The sequence below is a fragment of the Pagrus pagrus genome (genome assembly GCF_965226575.1).
Source record: "Pagrus pagrus genome assembly, chromosome: 3".
In the NCBI taxonomy this organism is placed as follows: Eukaryota; Metazoa; Chordata; class Actinopteri; order Spariformes; family Sparidae; genus Pagrus; species Pagrus pagrus.
This window is the reverse complement of record NC_140187.1, coordinates 29,599,669-29,617,505: the sequence shown is the minus strand read 5'-3', so window position 1 is coordinate 29,617,505 and position 17,837 is coordinate 29,599,669. Positions and strand designations below refer to the sequence as shown.

Genomic DNA, 17,837 nt, shown 5'->3' with positions numbered 1-17,837 from the left:
TCGAACCTGAAGCTTTCCATGAATCTTACTATGTTGTTTTTCTCTGGGTCAAGAGCCCGAAATGTTTCTAGCATTCCCACCTTCCTCTGAATGATGTGTTCTTCATTGCGTGGATCTTTACTGCAACCATTTTGCTGTTTTTAAATTGAGACACTTGGCAACTTTGCCAAAACATCCCTCTCCATTAAAGTCCATTACAAGGTAATGGGTTGAGTTGCTGAAGAGTGTATCATGCTTCTGCACCTGAAATATCCAGCTTGGCTCTATATTGTCTTCTTCACTGGATAAACTGTAACTTCCAGTGTGAAAGTCTCCATTGTTGCCAAAGAAACATCACTGTCACTGGATCTTGTAATAAAAAGGTCGCCATTTGTTTGCCATCTCTGTACTGCACCCTCCAAATTCATGTATATGTCACAAAAACTGCATGGAAATGGGGCGCTTGGGACCAACAGCCTGCCCAGAATGTGTAGCGAAGCTTTGTAAATCTTGATATGGTGTCTCTTGTCTTCGATTTCATTCTCTCTGGTGCTTGAATGGAGAGATGTAAATAGAGCTGAATGTCTTGTGTGCTGATATACAGTATGTCACAGTGTGTACTGACAGGTACATTTATGATGATTCTGGTGGATTTTCAGGGTTGCTATATTCTCATTTAATGTCTTGGTCTAAAGCAGGGAGGCAAATGTGCTTCAACAAAGCAACATTTTAATCATTACACGTCAGGGATTTGAGACAAGACGAGCCAGTGTAAACCAAAGGCACATCAAAACGCTCTGTGTTAAACTGCATCTTCTTAATGCAAGAAGAACCTCGATATGAGCCAAGTGACGAGTTAGTTTATCCAGCTGAATGACATGGTGATAGTGGCTTCTATTATAGCTGAGAAACACAACTCACTAAAATGGACTTGTAATTGACAGCTTGTATTGGCTCTGTATATTAGTGGGTAGACAAGTGTCTTCAGGGGGCTTTTCATGTGCGGAAAGATGCCTGACATGTTGGAATTATTTCCCAATTGGTCTTAGAAGCCAAACCTTAATTGTATCACTCCCGCATAAATTGGCAGATATGAAAAGAGTCAACAAAGCAACTGTTCACAGTACAAACATATACAGGCGTATCAGGAGAATTTATTGCAAATAAATCTAAAAACATTCAGATCGCCACAGAGCTTGCCAAGCTTTCACCAGGTAAAACCCCCATAAGGATATAAGCTCTAAACAATTACAATCATTTCTAGACAAACAGCATTTTATACCACAGCAGACCAGTGCATGAATCAGTGATAACTGCTAGGTGGCTGTCAGTTGGGTGAATGTAATCCAAGCAGCTGCTGCATTTAGCAGTTCCAGTAAGTGAAGTGAAGAAGCTACGAAAGGACACATCTGCTGCAATTAGACAGAAAATATGAGGAACTTTGCCAGAAAACTAAGTTTAAACTCTAAATAAATTTAGCTTCATACCAGCCACATGGTGCGCCCGATTCATGCCACATGTTCATTGATTATCTGTGGAGTGTGTAGCAGCTGAGGGAAAAATAGTGGGCCTGTTTGCAGAAAACTACCTTTGCAGTGTTATAAAAGAAAACGTTTGACATTTTTGGGAAATACTTTTTTGACTTTCTTGCAGCAAGTTAGATCAGAAAAATGATACCACTCTCATATCTGTGTGCTTAAGATGAAGCTTGAGTATGGAGAAGGTTAGCTTAGCTTAGCATTTTGACTCAAAGCTACCTTGGCAAGCTGGCGAAGCTGTAAAATAAAATAAAAAACTGTCTACTCTGTCGCTCCAGATTAGATTTATATCTTTCCTGTAACCTTTTCCTGCCCACATACTCCATTTCATTTAAAAATATGTCTCATTGCAGAAGCCGAAGATGCTCTAACATCCATTTGAGTTTGACTTCAGGCACTAAAACGTCTAAGTTAGGTTAAGGCTCTAAAATTACTTGATATAGGCACTGAGACCACTTGGCGTAGTTTAGGCATTTTAGTACTTGGTTTGGTTTAGGTACTGAAAGTACTTGGTTAAATTTGTGAAAGCAGTTCCAAACATACCTACATTACATATGTTAGCTCATTACGTTTTGTACGTTATGACTTAAGAAAGTTAGAAATAACTCACCGTTGAGTTTCACTTTCACACTGGGTGCTAACCCTAAGGCCAAGTCAATCCCTGCTTCAAGCGGAGTATTTTGTACATACAGTAGATGTTAATACTGATCTTCTCATCTGACTCTAGGCAAAAAAAAACAAGGTAACATTTTATGTGTTCCTTATTATTCTAATGCATCCAGGGCACTGTTTGGCTTTAGATTGAGAACAGACAATAATAACATGGAATTGAGGTGGAGAGATAAAGTTCTAATCAAAGCAGACTCAGCTGTAAGCACCTGACAGCACCGCTGTCGCAATTCTCATAGCCTAACCAAGACTGATCGCACCCAAGGATCACAAAAACCACTTGGAAATCATTCAGTCCCCCATAGTGGCAGATGTAGTGAGGTGTTGATTACCGAGCCAAAGGTGTCATTGAAACAGCTGGATCCTCAACAGCAACAGCCCAAACCAAACACTAAGAGCTTAAAACTGCAAATCCCATCTGAACACATTTTAAAAATTATGATCTCATTCTGTTTTCTTTTCTGTCAGCCTGAGACATAAAAAAAAAAATGAGAATGCATTACTTTACCTCCAGAATGTGGTGGTGGGCCGCACAGCAGAACCACTCCTTGACCTTCACGTACTGACACAGAGCTTCTTTTGTGTGTCTTGAAGTTTTCCAAGTCTGAAAATGACAAAAAGGGCAGTAAGTAAAACATCCCCACAAGTCAGAGGCTGATACATCTGATCCTTTAACACATGAAGCCCTGCCATGAACAAATGACTGTTTTTCTCACTGCGTTGTTTTGCTTGCTTCTTACTCCTATTCAAGGTCACAGCCTATGGAGCCTTAAGCAGAGCGCAGCAGGCGGGGAAACACTCACACCAGGTTGGCAGTTTATTATAGAGCTCACACAGATAAACACACCACACACTCACACAGCACCAGACCGTCCCTGCCCTATATTTCTAAAGCCTGACCCTGACAAATACAGTCCTTGTAAACTCCAAGGGCCAAAGTTCAAACCCACACTGTTTGTGTGAGACAGCAGTGCAAACCACCGACCCACTGCAGAAGCCTCATAAACAAATTATATACAGCAACACCATTATCCTCTCTATCTATTCTAGTGTAAGGAACATTTTGAAGAGTGAAAATTCTTTGGGTGGTAAACAGCCTTTGGCTTCGCCTCAGGCCAAATCACCCCCTGTCTGCGTCTGTGTATATTGTGGATATCCAAGGCTCACTGTGATGCTGCCACAAGTATCAAAAAGGAGTGAATTAAAGGGTCCCAATGGGAACTTTTGCATGAAAAAGACAGCAATGACTGCTTAACTATTCTAAAAGTTGAGAATACGATGAAAAAAAGGACCGCCTGGTAGAATGAATAAATGCTAAGAAGCTGAACCGCCCAACATGTCTTCTCAAGGGTTGGATCTAAGGGATTTGTGTGAGATAAGCAAAATGAGCAACTTCCAACAAACAAAAGTATACAAGACTAGAGAATGTTGTATGTCGTTTTTTCAACATTTCTTTATTATGTTTGGCTTTGATGTTATTAATTAAATGTAATGATATTAAGTGGGTGTTGGAAGTCTGGATGCTTTATTGTGAATATCAATGAAGATGGAGAATACTGACGTACAGAGAAATATACATTTTTATTTTTTTACAGTGGGACTTTTACTATGTTTGTTTGTGGCTGAATAACTAAAAGAACTGCTGCCAGTGTTGCCTCATCTTTTAATGTTAACTTGAGTATGTAATTTGTTTTTTATTCTATAAAAAAACACATATGGGATTGTATTTATGCTTATTTAGACTGGTAATATATATATATATATGACACAAATAACAACCATAAATGATTCAATTTTCAGTGCAAACACTAACTAGTTTAGCCATTTAAGCATTATTGAATCTGATGATTTGCATTTTCTCCCCTCTCTCCCACCAAAAACATTTTTAGAGCATCACAAGAGAACTTTGTTTACTGCAGAACTGCAGTGGGCCATGTCTTCTTGGAGCAGGAAACAACTCACTTTGAATCTGGCGGGACATAAAAGCTGGGTAAAAAAAGCAGTTTAAACTGATCTGCTCTTTTAAAATCGACTGGGAATATTTTGATAAAAAAACAAACTACAAAAGCTGAAGATGATACGCATAAATAAACATCAGGATATTAAGATACAACTTATTGAAAAGCATCTCTGGAAAATCTCTGGTTACTTTAAATGTCCACAAAGATTCAAAAAGAAATTCCCTTCATGTGGAGCCTTGGACCAATAATAAATGTGCATTTCCATGCAGTACCTGTTGCGAATATTATGCGGTGTGTGCATCAGATTAAACAGCCTTATTCTCTTTTATTGGATGCTGTAAATCATTGCAGTAGAAGAAGGCACAAAAACACAGAGCAATTAAAAGAGATCCAGCAAAACCTAAATGAACAAAATGTGTGAAATGTGCTGGAAAAATACATATTATAGTTGTTTCATGTATCAATGTGAGGGAGGCTCCACACGGATCAGATGTTTTCACGTGCTGCAGCTTCTCGTCTATTCAGTCGAAGCTTGAGGGACAAACGGATCACATGCTGAATTCTTTGTGTTACATTTAGTTTTTACTGACTGACAAATTTTCCACACCAGTTAAATGTCTTTCTGCAACATCAGAAGTATAGTGAAGACCACACCATAAGCCTAGACCAAGTCATAAACAAAACCAGAGTATATCAGCACAGAGACAAAGTCAAGAATTTGAGGGGTCTTATAAAATAATCAAAAGGCATTGCTTGGGTGAATTTTATGTGTGGGAATTTAAATCAAACACTAAGGAACTGCATTCATCTTAACCAATTCAACCCAACACTCTTTTTCCATGTTTTACCACACCTATGTGACACATTACAATTTCTGTGCAAGCATCAGGCTCCCTGGGTAGACAAGAATTACCCAATACAAGCCATCATGTAGTACAGAATGTATCAAACAAATTATTCAACACAGTGATACACCTGCAGTTGTGGTCATACATGTGTGTGTTTTAATTTTGGTAAGTATAAGCATTCGTAAATATCCATAATGCACTATGAGCATACTTATAATGCATCATAGACAGCAATAACAATTATTCTGAATGCTCTATAATAATAATCATACATTATGAATCATTTTATGATGCCTTATAAGGTCAAGTATCAATACTTCATAATGACTCACTCACTATTTTGGTCAGGATCATAGTCTATTAAAACGGTCATCGTTGTAATTCATTAGGAACATCATTTTAACATAGTATATTCTCTTTTATAATGCATTATAATGTGATTCTAAGTTACTGTAAGTGGCCATTGGTTGCTTTAAGTAAAGTGAAAAAAAAAAAATTTAAAGTGTATTTTTTTTAACAAGCACTAACATACATTATACTCATGATTATAATGCAATATAGCCATCTATGTGATAATGAGTTATGATTGAATAATTATGAATATCCATGAGTGCATTTATCAATGAAAATACAGAGCTATAGGTGCATTATAAAGCATTTTAAGTATGTTCATACTGCAGTATAATACATTATAGACATGGGCTTTATAGAAAGTGTAACCAGAGTTTTTTCATTCTCAAATTCCTGGTGTTTCTTTTTAAGCACAAATTGAAATTGTGCAAAAACAGAGGCAAACTGTAGCGCACTCCCGCTGCATCAGGAGCGCCTCTTTTGTTCGCATCACTGTCAGATCCGAGTAATGCATCCTCCTTCGTTTTTACATTATTGTGTGCTTCAATTTATTTCCCTGGTTTTAAAAGCCACATTCAATGAGGCATGTTGAATGTAACAGAAGACATACAGTTTTACCTGCAACATAATTGCATAGTGGAAGAGACGCAGCTGAGAGAGTGAGAAAATGAAAAGAGTCAGACTGCCCTGCACCCTGCTTTAGTAATTGTATATTCCAGATAATGAATGGAAGTCCTGCATGAGCTAAATTCACTATGAGAAAAAAAAAAGGGTTGAAATCAATAGTGACACACACACCCACTAATATGAGCCAAACAACAATCTGCAGCCCTGCTGCTAAGCAGAGAGGGTTGCTGTGGCGGGTCACACATGAGGGATTTTAATAGCTCCGCTGGTAATCAGGTTACCTTTCATTCATCACTCCCACCACCACTGAACATTACAAAGCTGTTCCTGGTATGGTTTTAACAACAGAAGTACTGTTGAAGTGGAGTCATTTTCCTTTGACAATTGGTAGAAACAATAGCGAGTCATAACTGCTTCCAAGGATCCGCTGCACTAATGAAGTACATCCTGGTGGAGCTCAGTAAATGTGATTCACACATCACACGGAGACTTAACGTCTGCACTGATGTCTTGGGTGGGAGTGGGAAAAATATCTTCCTAATGAAATTGATAGGAGAACAGCTGTTTGACATTTAAAAGAAATAGGCAAACATGAATCAATTACCACAACTTGTATTTATGGCCAAATTGTTCCTACGTCATTTAAATACATAGCTTTAAATAATCAAAACAATCAATTCTTCTTATTTGTCATGTTCCATTTACACTTTTCTGTATTTAGTTTGTTCATTTGGTACGCGTGCTTTGAGGTGAGAGTGCATTCATAAACGTGCTTTGTAGAAAATAGACAGAATATATGAAGACAGGTGATACGGGGTATCAAATGTATCTGTACATATTGTCTAAATTGGATTAATTGACCTTAATTAACCTTGCTCTATTTTATATGCAGCACGTTCTCAAGTCAGCACGAGCAGCGGTGCAGACCTGAGCGCCCTCCTTTGCGGACCCGCTCGTTGCAAAATTGCAACCAATCCACTTTCAAATGAGATCACTGATTAGTTCAGCTCCAAGTGATGTAAATGTAAAATTATTGGGCTCACTGATTTATGAAGAGGACTATAAGGTCAGTTAATATATGTCATATTGGCTGCAGGACAAGTCAATTAAGAAGCAGCCTTTAATTATTTCTTTAAACATAAATCTTTTTCTCCACCCATGAGCCCAGTTTAACTAATAGCTATTTGAGACTCTTAAGCTCTATTAAGAAAGCAGGTTCTAATATTTTTCTAAAGATTAATACCAGATTTGGCACAGTAAGGTCAATTTGATTCGTCTACCTCAGATGGGTAAAAAACTAGTTGCAAAAACTCTTGTCTCAGCTGTACGAAGACATTTATATATGTCACTTTCAAAACAGATAATTCACTGTAATATTACACAGCATTGTTTTATCTGACAGTTTTGATAGTGTGTGGAGGAGATTTAGTAATTACTTATACATCATTTTTTGGCCTTTTCATGGCTTTAATTAACAGGACAGGTGAAGTATGACAGGAAACAGAATGAGACAGAGAATTAATTTTGGACCCTGTTTCTATTTATTGATCAAGGTTCATTTATACACAGTTGTACAATAAAAAAAGGAAGTTGTAGATATTTCACACTACAAAAGTTGGAGTGGAGTGTGGAGGATGAGTTAAGAAGCTTCACAGCCTTAGGAAAGAAGCTCGTCTGAGGGTACGGCAACCAAATCACCAGAATAAAAGTTGGCAAAGTAAGTGTCTTCATGTTGCAACTTTAAGTTACATTTTTTTAATTTATGTTGTGGTTTTGTTGCCACAAATGCGGCTAGAATTTGCCTCTGTGCAGGGGATGCAGGCACTGCTAACTGAGCCGCTGGGGCGCCTCACGGTTGTCATGCTTACAACTGTAACCCCACCACCATCCCCTCCACATCATGTTATGACTGTATGTCATAAAAATGTAATGTGAATGTGATATTACACGTATTTTAGAAATATCAACATGGTACAACGCCTATGCATGTACAAATGTGAACATATCAGTGGTTTGGAGAAACTTTAACTGCCAACATGTTATTCTGGCGACTGCCGGCAGTAGATACTACTGTATGTTTTGCCAGACTGCAGCAGGGTGAGGTAGAGGTAATTAGAGTATCTACTACATTGTCCCAAATAGCTTCCAGTTATAGATTTATTGTGATATTTTTATTTATTGTGAAAACAAAAAAAAAAAAACTGCTGCAAGACTTTGCTATTGTTTTCCTCTCTGTGCCTCTGGGATGTTTGCTACTCAGCTCAGTCAGCTACAGGAGCTGAGAAAAGCATCTTGGACAGCCCAAATGCCTTTCGCAGTGTGTACACTCAGAGGACACTATGGATTACTTCACATTTAAAGCAAGTTGTCAAAACACACTCATATGAGGAAGTGTAACAAAAAGCGAGGTTCACGCTGCCTTTGCTCTGGCCGGGTGGCGGTGTGACCCCCACCCCCCCAGGAGGTGACTGTAACTGGTAGTGTTTGTGCTCCAGTTGGCCACCAGCTGCAACAGAAAGTGAGTCACAGTGCGGCGGAGGGTTTCATCAAGGAGTGTTTGTGTTTGTGTCGAGGGAGCGCAGGTGTGTGACAATGAATTCAAACTTGAAGAGATAAACTGAGAAACTGTGAGAAAGCCACCGCCTGCTGAGGAGGTAGCTTGGTGTAGCAGTATACTGTGAATAACACCGAGACAGGGTAAGTGTATAGACACCAACGTCACTGAGTTCTCAAAATTCTCAAATCCAGTTTAATTTCTCTCAACCATTAATTAACAAGATCCGCCAAAAAAAGGCTAGCTGATTTTTTTTTTAACTAAAATAATTTCACCAAGATGATGACATTCAAGACTCACAGCTTTTCTGTTACATTGACAGTGACCTGGAGAGCTAGATATAGACACGCTATATTTTCTTGACTTTAGTTTTGACTGACATATTAGATAAACATCACCTGTTTTTCTTTTCTTACCAGCCAAAAATCTGTCCACTGTCTTTTGTGTTTCATTTGGCAGAATCTTGATGGAAAGTGAGAAAGCTCTCTTGTTGGTTTATTGCTCCTGCCTCAAGCTGATTTATACGCCTATATACCTAAAGGGGTCCTTCCCAACAGTTTGAGAAGCACAGAACAATGCTTGAGGTTCCCAACCTGAGGGACAGGAATATTGCGGTTATAATGACCCAGTGTAAGTAGTAAGTAACCAAGATGATATACTCATGTACAATTTTGAGGTAGTTGCACCTTACATGGCTATTTCCATTTTTTGCTACTTGATACTAAAACGGCACTATATTTCCGAAGGTAGTGTTGCACTACTTTGCATAATTACAATTGACAGCTGTATCATTTCAGGTTTTACATTCAAATAGATGAATAAAAATAAAAAATCTTGACACACCTGTAATCTATATTGACTGTCTATAGCAACAATGTATCAAATATTTGGGGTGCTGTGGCTCTGAAGGTTGAGCGAGACATCCACAAATCTCCAGAGCCTCATGCCTACATGTTACAGTGAAGCTGAGGACAGGTTTGTTTATTGTTTTTAGGAATGTGGGGGTTGCTTTAAAAATGTTTTGCGATACAGTTACTAATTACCTATTAAAAAAAGTATTCAGTAACGTGAAACTTGTGAAGCGTTGTAGTGCGTGCAGATGCATGGTTACCGACTACTGTATTATTCTTTATTTTAAGACTGCAATCCTGTTTGTAATCACCCATTCTACTAGGTGTATCTGTAATCCAATTACATATTTCTTTCTGTAACTTTACCGGAATACAGTAACTTTTTTTTTGTATCTCGACTGACTTATCCCATTACATGTATTCCATTAATTACCAAGTTACTAATCTACCTAGTTACTACCAATCGTTACTTATTGAGATACAATTAGCAGAAATTATTACTGAATAATAAAATAAAGAACGTTAAATTTTAGTGTGTTTCTTTTTCTTTTGTGGCTAGTCTAATATGTCTTTGGGGTAGGTTAATAACAGGTAAAAATTGTACTCATGATCTCAGTATTTTTTGATAGCACCGATACGGTCTTATATGAGATGCTGTGAGATTATCATCAACGTAGGATTTAAGAAAAAAAAACAAACTTCTGCTACACAGATTTTTCTTCACAGTTATCACCTTTCTTCTTTTCCTTGTATAACACTGGATAGTTTGACATGTTCAAGCCAAGAAAGATTCATGATAAACAGAAAAGTGAGAGTGAAGGAACGATCACTGTCGTTAAACTACTCATAGACATGTACAATTTGTGATAATGTGTTGCAAGCTGACATTACTTCGTTCTTAGGGGTCATGAAACTATTAGGATGCGGATTGCTGTCTTATTTGACTAATTTAAAGTCATATTTTGAACATTTTGTAAAAGTAAATAGTCATTTTTATGACTCCCTGGTATGCTGTGATAAACCATCAGTGCTACAAAGTGCTGCGCACTCCGCCAGAGTTTTACAAAATCTCCATAATTCACCATTTAAAGGCTCCAGTATGCCATAATACCTTTTCTATATCTACCGCACTAGGTAATTCATCTTGTAAGAGGTCTGTTTCCTGTGTCCGGTGTCTCAAGTGTGAATTATTTACATACCTTCAGAGTGGAAAAAAGAAGTGCAGAATTAAACTGCTCATAACATGTTAATCCACTCATTTGATTTATGTACTTGTTTGTCTCTGCTCCTTACTGCAAAAACAATATGCCACACCAGAATAATTGAGCATCTGAGAGCAGTCCATAGATTGGATGACAAATTTGCTGTCCACAGTCATTTTTAGTCTGCAAATCACTGTCCTTCCAAATCATATTTTCTGGGCTGCGAGACAGTGGATCAACAGTGGCGGGTGGTGACCAACTCATAAAAGTGCTGAAGAAGGAACGACAGGGCAAAGATGTTTGAAGATCTGAATTTAAGATGCTTTCTCGGAGGTTTATGGCGTGTGCAGAATTCAATCTGGCCTCCGTACTTAAATTAGCCGATTTATTTTTATAGCTTGTCATATTTTACACATTGCTACTTTTAAGGAACGCTAGCTGTCTGGTTATCTTTTAACTGTCAATCAGAGGTGATTAATGTTGCAGCAAGGCTAATTGACTTCCCTGTTGTCACTTGGCTTCATCTCTGGTTGGTGTTGCTCATCAGAGATCAGTGATGAGAGCTTGTAGAGCTGAAATATCTGCTCTGCTTTTCCCTCACCTCTGCGCCTTCAGTCATATGAATCATTTTGGCTGTGCATTAGTTATTTTTCAACTCTTGGATGAGCAACAAAAAAAGCCACAAATAGGAAGACGTTTCTAAAGCAAACATAGCTTGAATTGATGGACAAAGTACTCCTTTTTGAGTCTTGTCAGAACAATCTGGCCACTCCAAAATGGTGACAGAAGCTTTTCATGAGTAGCCCCACCACTTACTTTCATCTGAAGGCGCGATAGAAGGTTAGATAAAAGCACCCAAGCCTCCCCAAAATACGAGCCTATAGAACAAAGTGGACAAGAGCAAGAGACATCTGAGGTACTGAATTTATTCCAAAAAAAAAAAAAAGTCTTTTTGGCATTATTTTGGCTGAGATCAAAGCTGTTGTGATTTGTGAAGTGGCGATGTCCACATCTCTAAAGCCAGTGATAGTCCCTGTCCATATCTACAGACGTGGCCTCGCCCGTGCTGAAAGCATGCTGCAATAGCGGTAAAATCCAGCCCCCCTTTACACCTCCACCATCCATCCACTCCCAACGACACAAAAAGAGCAAAAGAAGCATTGTTGTGAAAAGGGTTGGCAAAAAAAAACATTATTCACAACACGATGCAGCCATTGCCTTCAGATACATCGAGAGGTGATGGCGGTTGAGCAAAGACATGCTTTTCAGAGCGCACACAGCTGTGCACATGTTCGCTTTGAGTTCAAAAGAAAGCATGAAAGCGCACAGTTTGCCTGCAAGGGTCATTTCAAATAACATACCCATTATATTTGTCACATAAAGGAATGGCAGTGAAAATAACTCCCCTCAATTTTTCATTCAGAAATCATTGAATTGTACTTTTTTCCACACCGAGCTCACAGAAAAGCTTCAGTGTAATTTTGAAAGGGAAAGCGGCTAACAATGATTAATCGCTTCAGAACAAGTAAATGTGATGTCCCATCTAGATCCATTAGCATAAATTAGCTCAAACCTGGGCTGGCATTACAAACAATGATCCAGATTAGGCTGATGATCACATCCCAGACATATGAGCTTTCCAAATGCCAACACAACTTATCATACTTCAACGAGCCTGTCCAAGCGTGACCGTGGGATTCATTACAACCTGCGACTCCTTGAGGATGCTCTTTGTCTTCAAGTGGATGGTGTGTGTCTGTGTGTGTGTGTGTGTGTGTGTGTGTCACAGCTTTCTTTGTACAGTTTGTTAGAGAATATAATCACATGTGAATATATGAAGGTCATCTTTTTTGTTATAACTGTTTTAGAGAGATGCTCATTCACTTTTATGTTTACGGTGTTCCTGAATTGTATCTCAGATTTGGTTTACCCTCACTGGAATAAATGGAGTGGACTATTAGAAACACCTGCTAGTTTTAAAGCAACACAGTTCAACAGCAGCATAATCTGCGACCTCCAAAATGACTGTAAAGTTGAATCAACACGTCTCTTAAACAGTCTCAACAGAAACTGAATATTATTACCTTCATGAAAAGATGGGTTATTGCAGGTCTATTGTATTAGACTCCATTAGTTTCAGCTAGGTGTACATAGTAACTTGGCAACTGACTGTAATTGCTGCTGTCTTTTAACTTTTCTTATTTTAGAAGGTGATTCAATTCAGCTGCGGCAACTATTATAATTGAAGAAAAGCTGGGGTTTTCAGATATACGAACATAAAAATATGACAAACAATTCGCACACAGAAGTGATTTCAATAAAAGTGGTAAGCAGCTGACCATCAATGTTTGATTCTAACTCCAGAGATGTTAAGTGCATTTTGTTGAACTTTATACAGTAAGATTGCCGTCCCTTTACCTCATAATAACAATAATAATAATAATAATAATAATGCTTGTCTATTTATCTTAAACACAGCCAATCTAAAATGGCACATTGGTCCTTTTTGCTGTGTACCAGACTAAGAGAGGATGAGAAACCAGACACAAACAAACAGTGTATATTTCCTTTTACATTAGCTGAATCAACTTTATTATCCGTAAAAGTGTTCATTTTGTTTTTTATTGTGGGAAGATAACATGAAAATGTTTTAAGACTCTGCTTGAATGATCTGAATATGTCTAAATATGAGGTAAACATTAAGATCTCCCTGCCACACAAATAGCCATCTCTTTCATTCTGCTAGTTTGTAAAGCTTTTTGCTTACATTAGGCATTAGGAATTACATTCCTCACCTTAACTATGTGTTTATCATTATAACCAGTACTTATCTAAATCCAAACCATAATCTTTCCCTTAACCTAACTCTACCCTAACCATAGTGTTATCACGTCTATAAACTGAGTAATTTTACATGGGGCACATAAATGATGTCATCTGTCAATAAAACCAATCTCAATGCTTGTTAAGGATAACTTCTGGGTAGAAAACCACTGCATCATGCAGTAGCTTACAGATAAAGTATTTTTGTGTGATGTAATTAAGTGTATACATCTCATTAATCTAAAACACATTTGATGCTTTCAATTAATTCTGGTTTTTTTTTTGGCATATCCAAATTGTATCCAGATTGATTGTAGGAAGTCATGACAGCAAAAAACACCAAATACAATTGGAGGTGGTTCAAAATGCTATTCAGATTTCTACAGATGCATCTCAGTCCTAACGCATGGGCCACTTATGTTAGATTTCAAAGTGTGTTTTGTGTCATCCGCAGCACGACAGAACAACGACATCAAGTCCAGAGTCACGGAAGTGCATCAGAGTAGAATCCCTGGTGCTACTAGCAGAGCAGTGTGGAGGACAACACAGAGAACAACACTGTCTGTGGATTGTCACACTGTAGTAAAGAGTCTGCTGCGGTTAATGTCTGGAAAGCGAGATGATGGATCTCTATTTCTCATGCATCCATCTTGGAAAGCCACATCATCAGTGTATGTAGTTGTTGTTGGGTCACAGAATAAATAGACAGCTTGAGTTGACCTAAAATTAGCAGTTGGTCTGAGATGTCACTGCTGGGTAGACTTGGTTTATCAAAGATGTTAGCAAGGCAACACAATACATGTGTTAAGAAAGAGGCCTGGTCGATATAGCTAAAAAGTCTATCACGATAGTGAAGTTTAACATTGGCCGATATCGACAATTATTAATCATTTTTAATGAACCGTCCTATCTTTATCATTTCTAAAGACCAGGTGAAAAAAGGCCGAATTTAACCTCTTTTATTTTGAAAATCACCACTTATCAAGGCACACAGGTTATAATTACTATATGTTAACACAACAATGAAAAACACAAATAAAATCACACAAATAAATGGAAATACTGCCATACAAGTGAGCGAACCTGCTCTTTTAAATTGACAATTTTCTCTCTGTCCGTCAGTACTTATTTTCTTACTCTAGTGTTAATGGGTTGCGCTTGTGTTTTTCTCGTGGTTGGTTTGTAAAACACACGGCCAGCGGCTGGTGCTGCAGATTGTGAGTCGTAGTTGCCCAGGTGGTTACACCGACCACTTTGGCTGTCGCAGCTGCAGTGTCTCTGGGCTTGTAAGTAGAGCAAACAGGCTGGGTGGCAGAGCAGCGGTGGGCAGAGCCGGCCTGTCCGCTCTACCTAACAAGCCCGGAGACACTCCTGCAGCGAAAAGCAGTTCCGGAGGATGCGTGACACCAAGAGGAGCTGTAAAGGACCGGGATAGAGGCCGAAGGGGTCAGTGTGTTTGCCCGCACGGCTGCGGATCATAGCTCAACTTTATCAAACCACAAGAAAATTAGACATTACTTAGGTCACAGTGATCCTGTCTATAGGGCTGTCACATCAGAAAACCTGTCTATGTGACATCTGACGTTCATGGACCAACAACGTATTTTGTGCTTTAATCTGAAGGACTCTTTGCTTTTCAGTGGCTGCAGTACTTTCTGTCAATAGTAAAGTTTAAAAAAGTATATAGGTCTTCTTTTGGACATGAAGTAAGAAATATAATAGAACACAATAGAAATAGACTTCTAAGCCACATTGACAAACTCTCAGACAGTCAACAAAGTTCCTAACTATTTGTGCATCTCAGTTGTTAATCGGTATTGTAGATTAACAGTAAATCCTGAGTTATGCAACCATATAGCAGGTCCTTGAGAGTGATATCTTGATAGTGTACTGCAGATAAAAAAGTAAAAGCCAGAGTACACCCATTAGCTATTTACACCTCATTAACTAAGTCAATATACTCACTCCACATTATCACAACAGCTGAGAGGAGTCGAGAGGATTTATTTGCATTTAAATGAGGTGTTCATGTTCCCCCCCAAGGCTTAAAGCCTAGTCTGATGACATCAGGAAGTCTCACTCCTATATGCTTGGCAAAATATGAGCTTGTCTGACACTGATGAGACTCTATAAGTAACTGAATATACATGTACACTCCCACGCAAAACAAGGCGAGCTCCATTACCAAGAATGTTCTGGACCTCTTCTGGACCTATGGAGCTGAACCTTCTTAACTCTGTGGTCATAAAAAGGCATTGTGGAAATTTCAGCACTGAATAAGCTTGTCACTGCATTCAAAGCAAGGCCCTCTCAGTGCCACCCGTGTAAGCGGCCCACGCTGTAATTCCAATAATGAATATACAGCCTGTTCATCAGTTTGAATTATGGCTGTACATCTTTTACATAATCACTGATATAGAATCAATAGACATACTAATCAAGGGCAGTGAGTATTGAGTGGGAGCGCCCACTGCCCATCAGTTATCCTTGCCTCGGGGGGTAGACAGCCACAACCCTTGCAAGGAGTAGCATCATCCATCAAAAGTTTGTGACACGGAGGGGGATGCTGAAGGATTTGGAGTCCCGCCAATTTCAAAGGATAACCTTGAAGGCGTCGCGGAGCATGTAGACTAACAAGTGTTAACCAAGGAATATCATTTTGCAGAAGAGCGGAGTTGCACTGTACAGTGTGTTTACTTTTGTCTCCAGAATATATAACATGTTCAGGAAGCAGAGCACCTGCACACAGCTTCGCAAAGAGAAACGCAGACTGAAGCTTTTCAAGTTGTTTTTAGCAGTATCTTAAGTATTAACGTATAATGAAGTACTAGGCAATATTATATTAAAAAGAAAACAGCAAGCTGAATTTTTGAATTACAATGTAGTTGTAAAAGGAAGACCTACATGTCATGCATGTCTACACTGAAATGACACAATTATCGTGCAGAGACAATGCATTGTGACGTCAACAAAACTAATAATGCATTTTAGAAAGATTACCCTCTAGGAACAAGATTAAGACACCACTGATGCTTATTTAATTAAACATTAGGCAGAAATCCATCACAATCAGGGCTAAATGACTAAATTAGAAGTCAGAGCATGTTCACTGCGCTCTCCTGAAATCAGGAAGTTCTGCTCCCAATGACTCACTATCAGGACTTCATTATCAATTTTAAAACCCAGTTTTAAATTAAATATAGTTTCTTGTGATTAAGGAGAAGTTTATTTCAGTTTGGAATCACTTACCCTCAGTAATGTGTGAAGTTAATGTTCAAATACTTTTTAACTTCAAGCACTTAGTAGATTTTGCCTTAAAAATATGCCACAAAATGTAGAACATCAACAGTTCACAATATTTTTTTCACGCATCCTTTCCATACGGATAATAAATTATGATGGCAATAAATGACATCAAAGCTTGGCAGATTTCAATTAAAATATGAGTGAATTCATTAATGATGTAGGTACATTGGCTAAACCTCTCAGAATGTAAATGTTTGAGAGCATTCCTTTCACGTAAAATTATAGATAGATATCTAGAAGCCTCAATTAATACATGATTTGATCAACTGACTAATGATGTAAGAAATGTCTCAGGTTGTAAATATTTATAATTCAGTCACAATGTAGCTTATTTCAGACTACATTGTGAGTACTTTAGAATTTATTCTGATTATGGTCATCTTGAGATAAATATTGGAGGATAATTTGGTTATGTTTTAACTTTATTGAAAAAAATTACATATTTGAAAAACCTTAGAAATATGTTTGGTCTTTTCCACTGTGACAGCTATAGCATAACGCTGTCTATTTACACATTTAGCAGAGTAAGGAGCTTTATTAGGATTTCTTTGGAGTCGGGTTTCTGTCCCCTCACCCACAGAACCCACAACTCTAGGTGGGTTTTAACTACAATCAATACCTTCAACATTACACATACTTATTTTTGTTCATACTAAAGTATTGATTAGTGCAGCTTTATTTATAGCCAGCATGACGAAGCTATGTTTTTCATATCCCAAATGGATCGAATCTGAATGATACCAAATCTTGTGTTTTGCTGTAAGTGAGAGATGTACCTTTTGTTATGAAACCAAATTATCTCAAATGTCAACGTCTATATAGGCTCCCAACCGTCAGCTGCCTCAAAATGGCTGTCATAACGCTACAACACCAGGGTTTGACAGAAGACAGTGATAAAATTTGTATTTATTTCAATGGCATCTCTTGTACAAAGTATCACATATATTTCAATGTTGGTTATCATTTAATGAAGAAATATATCAATCAGTATCACTATACTGTAACAGTTGTACAAAAACTCCCACAATCCTGACCACATATGACCCCGTGTTGGTACAGAACTGCAACAAACATAAGGAAATGTGCTCCTCGTCAGTGCTAAAGAGTGAATTGTTCTCATGAAGCTCT

General features: G+C 38.2%; 1 protein-coding gene across 2 annotated transcripts in view; it reads right to left on the bottom strand.

Moving 5' to 3' along the window:
- The window catches only part of cntn4 (contactin 4), a 174,399-nt gene that overhangs the window by 95,819 nt on the left and 60,743 nt on the right, over positions 1–17,837 (bottom strand). For both annotated transcript variants that reach the window (XM_084349045.1, XM_084349046.1), the window contains exon 5: positions 2,695–2,790. In XM_084349045.1, the coding sequence (XP_084205171.1) occupies positions 2,695–2,790 (96 nt within the window). The remainder of the gene's footprint in view (positions 1–2,694; positions 2,791–17,837) is intronic.